General features: G+C 40.4%; 1 protein-coding gene across 1 annotated transcript in view; it reads right to left on the minus strand.

Annotated features, from left to right (window-relative positions):
• Nucleotides 1-7,232: 7,232 nt before the first annotated feature.
• GNG2 (G protein subunit gamma 2) overlaps nt 7,233-13,828 on the minus strand; it is a 108,988-nt gene continuing 102,392 nt past the window's right edge. The window contains exon 4 of the mRNA XM_081289731.1: nt 7,233-10,495. Coding sequence (XP_081145857.1) covers nt 10,367-10,495 — 129 coding nt within the window. The 3' untranslated portion in view covers nt 7,233-10,366. The remainder of the gene's footprint in view (nt 10,496-13,828) is intronic.

Genomic DNA, 13,828 nt, shown 5'->3' on the forward strand with positions numbered 1-13,828 from the left:
TGCAGCAGCGTATGTTGATCTGTGCTGGTATTCAATTGTAAGCTTGAATGTGAATTTGCATGTCCCTGGAGTAGGGATAAGAAGCAGGGTGGAGGTGAGGGGGAGGAATGAGCACCATTCTTATCTTTTCCAAGAAGCTCTTATAAAAGTAAAACTGCATTTGCGAGGGCTTTTGTCATGCTGTTCTTTCCTGATCCTTTTCTCAAATCATGGCTTTGGTTTTATTTCATTTTATTTTTTTAAATTTTTTTGGTTCTGCAGGGGAGCTTCACCACTAAGCTACATTTGCAACCCTTTTTATTTTGAGACAGGTTTTTGTTAAATTGGTGAGGGCCTCTCTAATTTTCTGAGGCTGGCTTTGAACTTGGGATCCTCTTGTCTCAGACTCAGAAGTTTCTGGGTTACAGGTATGTGCCACCACACCTGGCTTTTACATCATGGTTTTAAGAGTGAATGGGGGATAGGAAAAGGAAAGACAGTGGAATGAATCTGACATGATTTTAATCCCATCATCATGTGTATCCATAAGAATGAGGTCCTAACTACAATAAAGATACATTCCATGTTTGTTTAATTATATAAAAATGAGTTCTTCTGTCATGTATACTAAAAAAAAAAAAAAAAATTAAGAAAAAAAAAGAGTGAACCTCCTGAAAGCAACCATTGCTAAAGCAACCAATGCTACTCAGATGACCTTGCTTCTGACCTGTGAGGGTGTGTGGGGGGGGGCTCTGAGATGACAGGGAAAGAGTTGTTAGAACAGTAATTGGAAACTACTGATTTTCCCCTTCTGAACACTCTGAACCTTCCCTGTTACAAATCCTCTTCCTGGAGTTTCTTGCACAGGCTCTTAAATACCAGGGAACATTTTCTGTGCATGGTGAACCTGAAAGCTACTGCCTATACTTTCTCATACCAAATGATGATGGCAAAGAAAAGGAAAATGCTGACAAAAAAAAAGAGCTTACTGGTTTTGAAAAACCAGCCTCTACCTCAGAGCAAAGCCTTCCAAGGAAGGGGGCGTGACCCTTGTCCTTAGAAAGACCCACAGAGCACTCCTAGGCACATACCTACCCTGCTGAGTTGTTTGTCTGCAAATAACAGGAGAGATCTGTGGTGCCAGGTGTCCCTGACTCAGTCAGGCTAGGTGAGGACCCATAGCAACCCCCTAGAAACCACCAATCAGCATGAGACAGGGAAAATACCTGGGATACCAGATGACCCTCCCAGTAGTTTATGGTGGTTGATAACATGTTGGGAAACCATGTAGTTCAGCACGTATACCCCTTGTGGCTTAAACCAATCAGTCCAAACGAATCCCCCTCTTGTACTAACCAATCACCCTTACCCAACTTGTTCCCACCAGTTAATGTGCTAATCATTATTAAGAGTTGTTTTATGATTTTCCCGCAGTATGGAATGATTTGCTAAGAGATGCTATGATATATGTGAAGTCCCTACCTTCCCCCAAAGAGTGTGTAAAACTGCTGCAAACCCTGGGCTCGGGGCCTCTCAGCATCACCAGTTGCTGTGTGCTCGCGGAGGACTGAGCTACTCACAATAAACACCTCTTTGCTGCCTACATCCATCTTGGTCTCTGGTGGTCTTTTGGGATCCTGAATTCAAGCATAACAGTTTCTTCATTCTAGGAGAGTAATTCAGAGGTTTGAAGCTTGCAGACAATATGCTTATTTTATAAATAATAACAGGTTCAGAACTTTTCTTTTAAGCTCCCTCTTTGTAAAAGAACTCCAATTTATACTGTAAGATAGTAATTATTCTAGATAGGGAGGAGGGAAAGGGAGGGAAAGGGAGGGGGCAGGGGATTAGCAAGGATGGTGGAATGTGATGGACATCATTATACAAAGTACATGTATGAAGACTTGAATTGGGTGTCATACTTTATATACAAACAGAGATACAAAAAATTGTGGTATATGTGTGTATTAAGAATTGTAATGCAAAAAAAAAAACAAAGTACATGTATAAAGGCATAAATGGCGTGAACATACTTTATATACAGAGATATGAAAAATTGTGCTCTTATGTGTAATAAGAATTATAATGCTTTCCACTGCTGTCATGTATTTTAAAAAAATAAAATCAATAAAAGATTAAAAAAAATAAATGCCCATCTCAGCTCTTACTCTTAAAAAAAAAAGTTAAGTCTTTGGAATCTAGATAGATCTAGATCCTTAATCTGCCACTTCTTCAATGGGGATTTGGGGAAATGTCAATTTTTCTAAATCTCAGATTCTTTGTTTTTAAAATAGAGTGATTTAGTTTGAGTCTGCAATGGACATGCAAAGCAGAGCCTGAATGAAGGACTAGGATGCAGGTAGCTTGTTAGGGGGAAGGTGGCAAGAGTAATCTCAGCAAGCAGAAATACAGAAAGAGAGAAAGTAAGGCAGATTTAAGAAATCGAAACCCATATGGTATGTTATGAAGCTGATTATTATGTGGATGATTGAGAATCAGTCAATCTAAAAAATAAAACTATATAAAATGCACTCAGAATTATCCCTCTGAAAGGTGGAGTCTGAGACATTTCTCTAAACCCTCATCCCTCGGGGGTTAAGGACTGTCCCAGAGGATGCTAATTTCCTCTGGGAAAAAGGAATTTGCCCAACAATTCTTCACTGCAGCTGTGGCTGCTTTCAGAAGTGGGTCACAGATGTGTCATGAGGCACAAAAGGTAGTTGCTTGCGCTGGGATGTTCAAGTGGTAGCACGCTCACCTGGCCTGTGTGGGGCGCTGGGTTCGATCCTCAGCACCACGTAAAAATAAAATAAAGATATTGTGTCCACCGATAAATAAATAAATAAATAAAGGTAGCTGCTTCAGGAGATAAATAAAGTCCATGTCACATTGTGAGGATTTGATGTGTCCACATCGAATACAACAGTATTCAGTATTGTGCCTGGCACATAGCTAAGTACTCAGTAAGTATTTATTGTTACTGGTACCACAACGTGATCATTGTACTTTGATGAGTGACAGAGACCGGGGTAAATGCGTAGCTTAGAAGTTTCCAGGAAGGACATATAATTCATAGCCTATATGACTTACCATGGCCCAAGGCCAATTGTGATTGTTATGGATTATTGTAGCACAATTATCCCATGGTATTGGAGGAGGATTGGTTCCAGGATCCCCTGCTGATTCCACAATCTTTGGATACTCCAGTTCCTTATATAAGGAACATAGTATTTGTGGAAAACCTACAAGCATCCTTTCTAATACGTTAAATCATAACTAGATTACTTATAATAGCAACACAATGTTAATGCTATGTAAATATTTATTATACTGTATTGTTTAGGGAATAATGAGAAGAAACAAGTCTTCTTTACATGTCCATTACAGATGCAAATTTTCCCCCAAATATTTTCAATCTGCTATTGGTTGAATTTGCAGATGTAGAAATCACAGGAGAGCCACTGTACTTTTACCTTTTTGCTCTTCCTTTGTGTGTGTGTTGTGTGTGTGTATGTGTGTGTGTGTGGTTTGTCAAATTTGAGCACAAGGAGAAGGTGTATTCTGTCAGTTGTTTGGGGTAGAAAAAATATTGCTAACCGTTGCTGTAGATCAGCACTGTCCAGTAGAATTTCTGCAATGATGGAAATATTCTGTATCCATGCTATTCAATACAGTGGCTGCTAGCCACATGTTGCTATGGGGCATTTTAACAGGTGAGGAACTGAATTTTTAATTTTAAGGAAATCTAGTTAATTTATATCGAATTAAATGGCTACATGCAGACACAGTGAAGGACAATTACTAATGGTGTACTTAGTGGGTAGTGGAAGGGTCTTTCTCTGGGGCTAAATTTAAACAAACTCAGATAGCAATGTCTGGATAGGCTGGGGGCCACAAGATTTCACTCCCAGGCTGGGAAGTGGTGTATCACTGAGGCCAAGGGATTGCTGGATAAGAGAACATCTGTATTGCCATATTGGGAGGGGACATGGAACTCGAGCAGGTTGGGGGAGGAGGCTACAATCTCTCCTCATCTTTGCTCCACTGTTCTGTGCACAGTGGGCTGCTGACCATCGCAAGCAGGACACCTTAATTTTCAGCTGCCTGAGACTGGAGGATGATTAAAGGAATACTTACCTAACTGGCATTCTCTATTCCCTAGAAGGCTACAGATTACCTAAGAGAATTACCAATTCTTGTATAGTGGGCCATTAATACCAAAATCACCTCCACTGGCTGGTAATCCACCGTTGCTTCCCACTTGGCTTCCCATATCCTAGAATTTATCACTTTGGCCATTGACAATTTACTTGTATGCTTCCTCCATTAAACGACAAACTCTACAAAAGAGGCATCGTGTTGTCTGCCCTCACACAATGCCTCAACCACAGTAAAATTCCAACTGGTTTGGAGGTGATAATAAGGGCAACAGGAGTGAAGAGAGGAAAGTGATTAGTATTCCCTGGAATCATTCATAGACAACACGAGATTCAATCCAGGGAAGATCAAGCTGCTCAAGGAGTTGTGTAATGACATTTCAGAGGCGCTAACCTCATATGTAAAAGGGTGAAGGTAGATAAATTCTCAGGGCAGTGAGGGAGACAGATGAGCTAGAAGAGACGGTAGGAAAAAAGAAGAGGATTAGCAGAGTGGGACCTGACTCTCTGGGGCCTTGAGAGTCAGGCAGTCAAGTGAGGACCGGGTTTGGTAGACAGGAGCACCATGAAGCAAAGTACTTTGGGTTTCTGAGTGGGTAACATGGATAAGTCTGGTAAGGACTTCAGTTTTCTTAGACCAGCATTCTACCTTATGTGGCCTTAGTGGCTCTCTCTCTATTCCCATGGTGGGCATGTGAACCAGATCCAGCCAGTAAGAGTTTGAGGAAGTGTTCTAGGGATATGGGCAGGGGATTTTTGCCAGGTTTATCATGTTCTTTTTTTTTTTTTTTTCCTGTGATTGCTGAACTGATGAGATGTAAGCCTGGAGCTGCTGACAGTATCCTGATGCTGTAAGGAAAGATCTGAGAAGTAAACCAGCACAGAGGGAAGCAGAGTCAAGGGATAAGAGGGTCCTCTGAAGACATCAGCTGAGCACCTGGATCCAGCTGGGCCTGAAGTAGGTCCTATTTCTGGGCTCTTCAGGCATCAGGCATTTGCGGTGAGGTTCCTATCTCTGGCAACCTGGGAAGCCCTAGTGAGTGAATGAACACTCGGGCACATAGGGTGGCTCAGAGTGCAGGAGATGAGAGTCAAGAGCGGCCACACCAGCTGGTAAGGCAGGAATTCTGACAAGAGGCAGTGAGGGTCTGAACCCAGGACTTGGGGACTAGAGGGAGGCAAGGCAAAACATGAGAAGGAAGAATTTGTATTTTCCTTACTTCAAAGGTTAGTGGAAGAGATTCTTTTAGCTCTTCTTTTTCATGATCCTCTTTTTCATTTCAAGAATTACCTGGGATGCTTCTTTAAAAGGCAGAACCTGAAAACCCACACAGCAACCTCTACTAATTCAGAATATCTGGCAATGACTCTTAAGAGTATAAAGTCTGTTGCATATTAGGAGTCTGAGGACCCCTAACTTAAGTACTTAGGACAGCCAGCTTTTCATAAGACCTAACAAAGAAGGCACAAACAAATAGTAAACACACTCTTTTTTCCCCACAGTGCAGTAAATGACTTCCTGAGAGTGAAAACGTAACCATGAGTGAAAATCCAGCCAGGCCTGCATTTGACTGCCTGTTTGACTTGCTCACTTTAATTTGGGTCTAACTTTGTGAGACAAGTGAATCAGACATTCTTGTCCCTATTTTATAGCATGGTGAGATGAGAGATGAAAGGATTGGCCTGAGGTTACAGGGGAACCCTGGAGTCTAGATCTGATTCCCTGGCCCATGCCAAATGTGCTATTGCTTGGATATGGTATGAGTTGAGGTCACCAGGTGCTGTCTTTCTGCACCTTAGGGTAGAGCTGCATGTCCTCCCTCAGCTTATCTTATTGACCTGAAGAAATAGTAGGAGTTCTCACTAAGGAAAAGCCTGGGAGCCCATGGCCCCCTTCATTAAAATAAATTCTGCCTAAGTCTCCTGATTCTAAATAGAAGAAAATGTAGATTTGGGGCAGAACCGAAGGGAAAGGGATTTCCCTTGGCAAATTATTTGCAATTTGTGGATTGGAACTGACCCAGCTCCAATTCCCTCTGTCATTGTGAACGCTGTCTAAAATGTGACCAGCTTATTAAAGAATGAGAGCTGGAGGCAGGTCTCCCACAGGGGCTCCAGGAAACAGGAACAGAGCTAAAACCCACCGGCATCCTCTTCCCAGTGTCTCAGATGCAGGCCTGGCTGGGTTTTCACCCATGGTTATGTGTTCACTCTCAGGAAATCATTTACTGCACTGTGGGGAAAAGAGTGAGTGTGTTTACTATTTGTTTGTGCCTTCTTTGTTAGGTCTTATGAAAAGCTAGATGTCCTAAGTACTTAAGTTAGGGGTCCTCAGATCCCTAATATGCAACAGAATTTATACTCTTAAGAGTCATTGCCAGATATTCTCAATTAGTAGAGGTTGCTGGGGCGGGGGGTTCAGGTTCTGCCTTTTAAAGAAGCATTCCAGGTAATTCTGAAGCAGGTGGTCTGTGGACCACTGTCTAATAAGATATTGAGATATCCATGGAGCACTGGTGCACTCTGCCAAAGTGGCCCCTTCATCCATGGTTTAAAGATGCTGCTGTTGCTGGCACTGGATCTAGGAGGTCCAGTGTTTCTTTCTTTGCTAAAGGGATCTATTACTCACTGGCATTATTTGAGGGACATTCGGAAGGTTTTTCTGGACCAAGAAGATCTTCCAGGAGTTGCTGCTAGAGTCTTAAGGATTTATCTTCTCCAGTACATCTTTTAATTAATGGGTAGTTTACAGAGTATAGCACTTTTTGTTAAAAAAAATAATAATAAAGGAAAAATCTCTCTCTTGGTATACCCACAGCTCATCTGTGTGCATGGTCCAGCCTGCCAGAGTCCTGGACTCTTTCCCCACCCCCATCTTTCTTTGTTCCCAGTGGCTCTAAGATGTAGAGACCAAGGCTTTTAAGGAGTCCCAGGTGAGTTTTCCCTTCTTTAGGACCTATGTTAACAAAGAAGGCAAATTAATGGATTTGTATTTCCTTATCATCGGTATTTCCTTTTAAAATTAACCAGGAATCTATCGATGGGAAGGTAGTCCTCAGGCCTTCACAATGAAATTGACTCCAAATGAAATGAATCTGAAAATTCCATTTATTAAAACAAATACATTGTCAATGTGGGATGAAAATGTACACATCACATTCAGGTTTTCCTGTTTTAACGCTTCTGTATTTCCCTCTCTTTGAATGACACATTCTATAGATCTTATGTAGGAAAAAATGTGAACAATCCTTGGGCTATGAAACAGTAATGTATATGTAACAATCCACCATTTCCAGGAGCAGCTAGAAGCAAATATTAAGAAAAAAATAAATAAAACCCCTCTAAGAGAGCATACATGATTTTCTCAGAATTCCTTACATGAATATGAGTGTATGGAGAAATGTTTTTTATTGTTGGATTTTTTTTTCTTGGTAGGCAATCTCTTTCCAATATTATTAGCAGAATCAGACTCAGATCAAGCATTTATTTTAAATCTTTGATTTAAATTAAATAGTACTTCATTTAAAATAAAATATCAAAATTTAAACTGGAGTTAGTATTGAGAATGATGCAAATTTTTTTTTCTTTTAGAGAGCTTGCATTCTAAACATGAAGTCTACTATTAGTATTTATGAACTAATTCCATGGAAGATTTCATTATTATACAGGTAGATAGAAATTAGGGCCTTAAATAATTAAGCTGAATTTTTCTATTATCCTTAAGATAAGATTATGCTGGTGAAAATGATTGTTGAATTTCTAAAGGAATTAAGCTCTTTAGAGGCCTATGTAATCAAAAAACCAATTTCCCCCTAATAAATACAAATATCAATAAACCAAAACTCATATAAAGATTCTGGTATTATAACTACATAAAGACATGAAATTATGAAAAAGCCAAAACATTTTCCTTAAACTTAATTTCAGACGCTATGTATTTCCTGCCTTCTCTCTCCTTTTATAGGCACAGTCACATATAGTTTGGAACCTCCTTAACTTTTCATTGCCAGATCTATACTAAGGTGCTTCCTAGAAATTTTAATTGCTCACAAAGATCTAAATTTACATGGAAATAACAAGAGTCCTTCTTAGAGAAAGAACTGGTATGGATTGTGGAAATGATCTGGGCCTTCTAATGATGCTTCCAACACCCCCAAAGAGTGCTTTGCTCAGTTGTTTTCATATAACTATATCTTCAATTCACATTTTAGCTTGCTTTAAAAGTGTGATTCAGTTTTAGCTGATTTCACAGTACCCCTAATCTCATTGTGTAATACTGCAGTTCAATAAACACTCTGCCAGATTTTTTTTCACTTTTCAATCTTCATTGGAATCCCACTGACTATAATAAAACCCCAAGATTTGATCAGAAGTTTCTAGTTACAGAAATAGGTTTATTCATTTTGTGAATATTTCAGTATCCTCTTCTTCCCATCCCAGGCATAAGCTTTAATTGGACATTTTAATTCTTTTACTAGCATGCCCAGAAAGGAGCTAGGGAAAATATTTACCAAGTCTGTTTCAATCCTTGGTGTGGTATTTTTATCTTCTTTTTTCTCCCTCTTAGTAATTTTTTTTTTTTTTTAAATAGGAGAATGGTGAGGAAAGAGAGGAGAATAACTAAGTTGGAATTAATGATCTTTTGGGACTTGGAAGCATACAAGATGTAAGAGAGGTCCTCTCTGGCTGGGAATGACACAGGAAAAAAAAAAAAAGTGACAGAGGCTTCCAGGGTCTGTCATTACTGATGGAACTACAGCAGCAATGAAAAATCACTCCCAATATCTTATCTTGCAAAGAGGGAGCTCTAGCTGCAAGGAAGTTGTAAATAGAGACTTAGAGACTTTAACAAACAAGGTAGAGAACCAAAATCAAAGGTTTCTTTGAAAACTTAGTGAAAATTGAAAACCAGCACAGTAGAAAAAAAGAGCCAGACCCTTTCCTGGTGGAACCAGCTCTGGGGACCATGCCTGCCACACAAAGAGTGGGCTTCAGGGTCCTTCTCCCTGGTGGGTGAAAGGCTGGTGTTTCAAGAAAGGATCACCCTCTGTGGAGCTCTTGGCTCATTTCTGATACTTTAATGAAGGGGGGCCATGGATTTCTTGTTATGCATGCAAAAAGCATTCTTTCAGTCTGGAATTTTTGTAATTCAGGAGAAGAGGAAACGCTCACCCTCTAGTAAAAGCACCTTCCAACTCATAGTGAATCCCTCACAATGCTGCTTGGGGTATCTGTGCTGCCCTGGATCCTGGATAAATCAAAACACTTTGGATTCTGAAAAATATATTACAGAGGCGCTTGTTCCACTGTTCACTAGGAGGTATTTTAGGCATGGCTAAGGCTCTGAAGTAATGTCAATTTTCAGAAGACTGAGGTTTCTCCTCCTCAGCATCTTCTCTTTCTCTCTCTCTCTCATTTCTTTTCCTAACTTTATAGTAAAACAACAAAACTTCTGAATGGATGTAACATAGGGATGTTTTCATGCAATATTACTCAAAAATTGTCACAAAGATAAGAAAGCACCAGTCACAACACATGGTTTACTTGCAGAATCAAAGCTATCATGTACAAATATTAGGAATAGTGATAAGAGAACACAGACAACCGGCTTTTTGTTGTTGTTATTACCATGAGAATATACCACAAGGAACATCTCCCTAGACGTTTTGGGTGCTCATTCTTGGAGTTCAGTCTTACAGATAAGTCCAGCCTTATCTTCATACTACTCTAAGGGGAGGGGTGTGTGGAGGAAGAGAAGGAAAACAGAAAAAGGCACAAAGACTAAACATCGATGCCATTAAACCGAACTGCGGCTACACTGGACAACTCGGTTTATCAAAGGGAATTCTAATGACAATATTCATTCCGAGAAGGTCATACACATCTTAGCTTAGTACAGCTGTCTGTTTTAACGCTTATATATATATTTTAAATATGAAGCAGAAACGTAAGGGTTTGGGGGAGGGTAGCAGAAAAGAAGTGACACCAATTTTATTTTTATACATTCCCCTCCTCCAGGCAGGTCTGCAGAATCAGATCTCTTTTAAGTCAGGATCGGCTTTCATTCTCATCAAGGGGACCAGTTCATTAAACATGCACAGCCTGGAGTTTCCAGGATGGTTCTCCTCCCTCTCCTTAAATGTTGTGGACAAGAAAGGTGCCCACTTTGCTAGAAACTCTACGGCAATGTCCTGGGAGCCCTGAGGCTCTTCAGCCTCCTCCTGGAGACTTTAAAGGATGGCGCAGAAGAACTTCTTCTCCCGAAATGGATTTTCTGAGGCCGGGACAGGTGTCAGCAGGGGATCTTCCTTGGCATGAGCCTCACAGTAGGCCATCAAGTCCGCGGCTGCCTTGGAGACCTGGAGGGAAAAGAGAAATAACCAGAACTGTGGGGGCAGTTTGGTGCAGTCAAGGCCCAGCTCTGGGGTCTAATGGCTTGGCTCCAATCCTCACTCCACCACTTGTGTGAAAGTGAAGCAGACATTCAGCCTCCATAGAAAGGGAGCCAATGATGTTGACTGCAAAGGATTACCACGAATAGATACTGGGGCTAGGGTTAGGTGAGAAGGTCACTTAGGGCCCAAAAGTGAAAGAGGCACTCACTGTCTGGGTCATGCTGGTATCAACCCTGCACTGGTCCAGCCCTGAGAGGGCAAGTTGGCTTCAACTGTGTACCCAAGATACCTCACTTGTGCCACTCTAGTCCCATCCCTGATTGCAAGGATTAAATAAATGAGATAATCTATACAAGTCATTTAGTAAGAGTTCCACACAAGCTAGCTCTTGTTATCTTTCTGTAGCTGTGATTTTCTGCTTCAGAAATGGTGCTGGAGAGGCTGTTGACGCCCCCTCTTCAACGGAACACACCAGGAGGCATATATGAGTATGTGTGAACCATCTGTACACACAAACAGAAGGTTACAGAGTGCAGGAGTATATACACATATTGCAATATGACACCTATGACTTCAGCCAAGCCTTGTACCTTTGAGGGATGCTTCATTGGTAGACTGTCACTGATTTTGGTAATGCTATCCTTTCTCACACTTTCACAGCTTGTTGTCAGGAATTGTCTGTAGGACCTTCCTTTGGCAGTGGCAAATTTTCACTACTTAAGGGGATGGATTTAATTTTGAGAAACTAACATATCAGGGGGTGAGTCAGGTGACCACTCAGAAAAATGCCATGTGGGGGTCAAGAGTCAATTTCTTTGTGACATAATACACTTGCTCTAGACATCACTCCAAAAGACTTTTCCACATGAGAGTAACACCACTGTTCTTCTATAAGTGTCCCAAAGCTACTTCTGAAAGCATAATCCTCTGGAAGAATTAGGTAGATATATTATTGCTAAAAAATATTCACTGCCCCTCCCAAGGGGTGGGGTATACAAATCCCTACAATGACCTCAGTTGGCCATGTCACACATGACTTGTTCTAGTCAATGAGATGTGAGTAGAATTGCCATAGAAAGATTTGGGGCAGAAGCCTCAGGAGTCCATGTATAATTTGTCATATCCTTTTTCCTTTGCCACTTTCTCCAATTGAAATAGTTAACTAAGAAAGCTCTTCATTGATTTAGAGGTTTCAAGGAGTGGCATAGTGGCTACATCCTTGACTTTTGTTCCTTGCCTAGGACTAAGCTGATTGGACTTCTCATTGCTTAAATGAAGGTCAGTTTTACCATTTCCTAGTTGAGCGTGAAAATCAGTTTCATCCTCTCATCCTATAAATATTTAAAGTTTTGGATTTTCTGTACCCATTTTCACCAAATGCACAGAGGCACTATTCCTGTTAGAAGGTGCTCAGATGCCAGGGTTCCTGATAAATGTGACATGGTAGGGGAGCAGCAGCAGATCCATAGTCTCTTTTGATCTGAGGTAGGACTGAGATGTATATCTTTGCTATTGTAAGCTCCAATGAATGGAGGCAGGGGACAATTTCTTACTACCATGGAATTAGCCTACCTCACTGATGCAAAAGAGGCATAGGTATTGTTATGGGTATTAGTTTCCTCTGGTTATCTGAACAGATCACCAAAAACTTAGTGGCTTAAAACAACAAAACACTGATTCTCTCACAGTACTAGAAATTCAATGTTTGAAACCAAGGTGTCAGTAGAGCTGGTCCCTATAAGAGACTACAGGAGAATCTGTTCCAGGCCTCTCTCCTAGCACCTGGTTGCCAGCAACTGTGCAAACCACTTGTAGCACAGTCACTCCAGTCTTTGTCTTGGTCTTCACATGGCATTTTCTCCTGGGCTCCTCTGTCTATACCTGTTATTCTCATCTGTGCAAATTTCCCATCTCACCAGTCATTGCATTAGGGTCCAACCTAATCCAGTGTGACCCTTCTCTTAACTTGACTATATCTACAAATACCTTATTTTCAAATAATTTCACATTCTAAGATTCTGGGTGGGCCTGAATTTGAGGGGAAACTATTCAGTCTAGTATAGTATATTGGTGCAAAAATTATGCTTGTTCTTTAGGACATTGCAGCATTTTAAAAAAGTTTATTGTATTTTGTTTTAGAAATTGAGTTAAATTTTCTCTTGTCTCTCACAACAATTCTGAAGGAATTATCCACCTTTTATAGATGAAAACTTGAGTTGTTCAATGGCATACAGCAAAGCACATGTCAGAAAAAGAACTTGAACCCTGATATTTTGCCTTAAGCCACAACTATCTGCATATAGACTACTATACTGTTATATGTAGACATCTCAAAAGTGTGGCTTGTTTCAAAGGTTGAAACTGAAATTCGTTTTGCACCTTTACGAAATGCTCTCATAGCAAAATGAAAGGAAATAGTCTATTTTTGTGTTAGATCCCCTGAATGAAAGCAAAGGTCAGACTTTCAGATTGAATCATGATGACCACTTTATTTCATGTCTTAGCAATACTCATTATTGTACCACATAGCAGCTTAGCTGATAAGCAGCAGAGACTGTAAAATAGTAATTTCGAAAACTCTCCTGCTAAGGAGAGATCCAGCGTTGTCTATTCCTACTCATTTGTAGCACTCATATGCAAAGATGTGGTGTGAATTTTTGAAATCCCCTTTCATGACACAGAAAACACTATCCTGTGCCAAATAAGTAATTTGAGTCTCTTCTATTTGAACAATTGAATTCTGAATGGTTTCCTTCTCAAAGCATATTATGTGTTTTATCTTGTTTCTGTGACTAGATTGCAACCTCCTGTGGATGATGGTCCACAGGACTACTGTCAGAATGTCAGAATCCTAGTAGTAACTGGAATAATTATAATATTCGTAGCCCTTGCTATGTGTCAGAACTATACAAACCACCTCACATACAATATCCAGTTTAATCTGTACAACAACATGAGTAAAATATGATCATCTTGAATATGTGAAGCTTAGGCTTTGTTAGATCAATGTTTGCCCAGGTCTTGGCTCAGGAGCAGCTAGCTGTGACTCTCAGTGTTCCTGACTTCATCTATATGAACACTCCTCCTTTCTAACCTGGGGTATCATCCTCACACTTTATCTTACAATAATTCATAGCAATATTTTCCCTAACAGATCTCTTGTTTTCTACCTATTCCTGTTAACATTCTGCACATAGTCATCTTTTATATTCCTAGGCCTAGTTCTTCCATTGGGATTTCCCCCAAAACTCTAGAAAACCTTTTCTGTCCTGTTGACTTTTCCTCCAAAAATACCTC

This window comes from Spermophilus citellus (genome assembly GCF_964194105.1).
Source record: "Spermophilus citellus genome assembly, chromosome: 4".
NCBI lineage: Eukaryota > Metazoa > Chordata > Mammalia > Rodentia > Sciuridae > Spermophilus > Spermophilus citellus.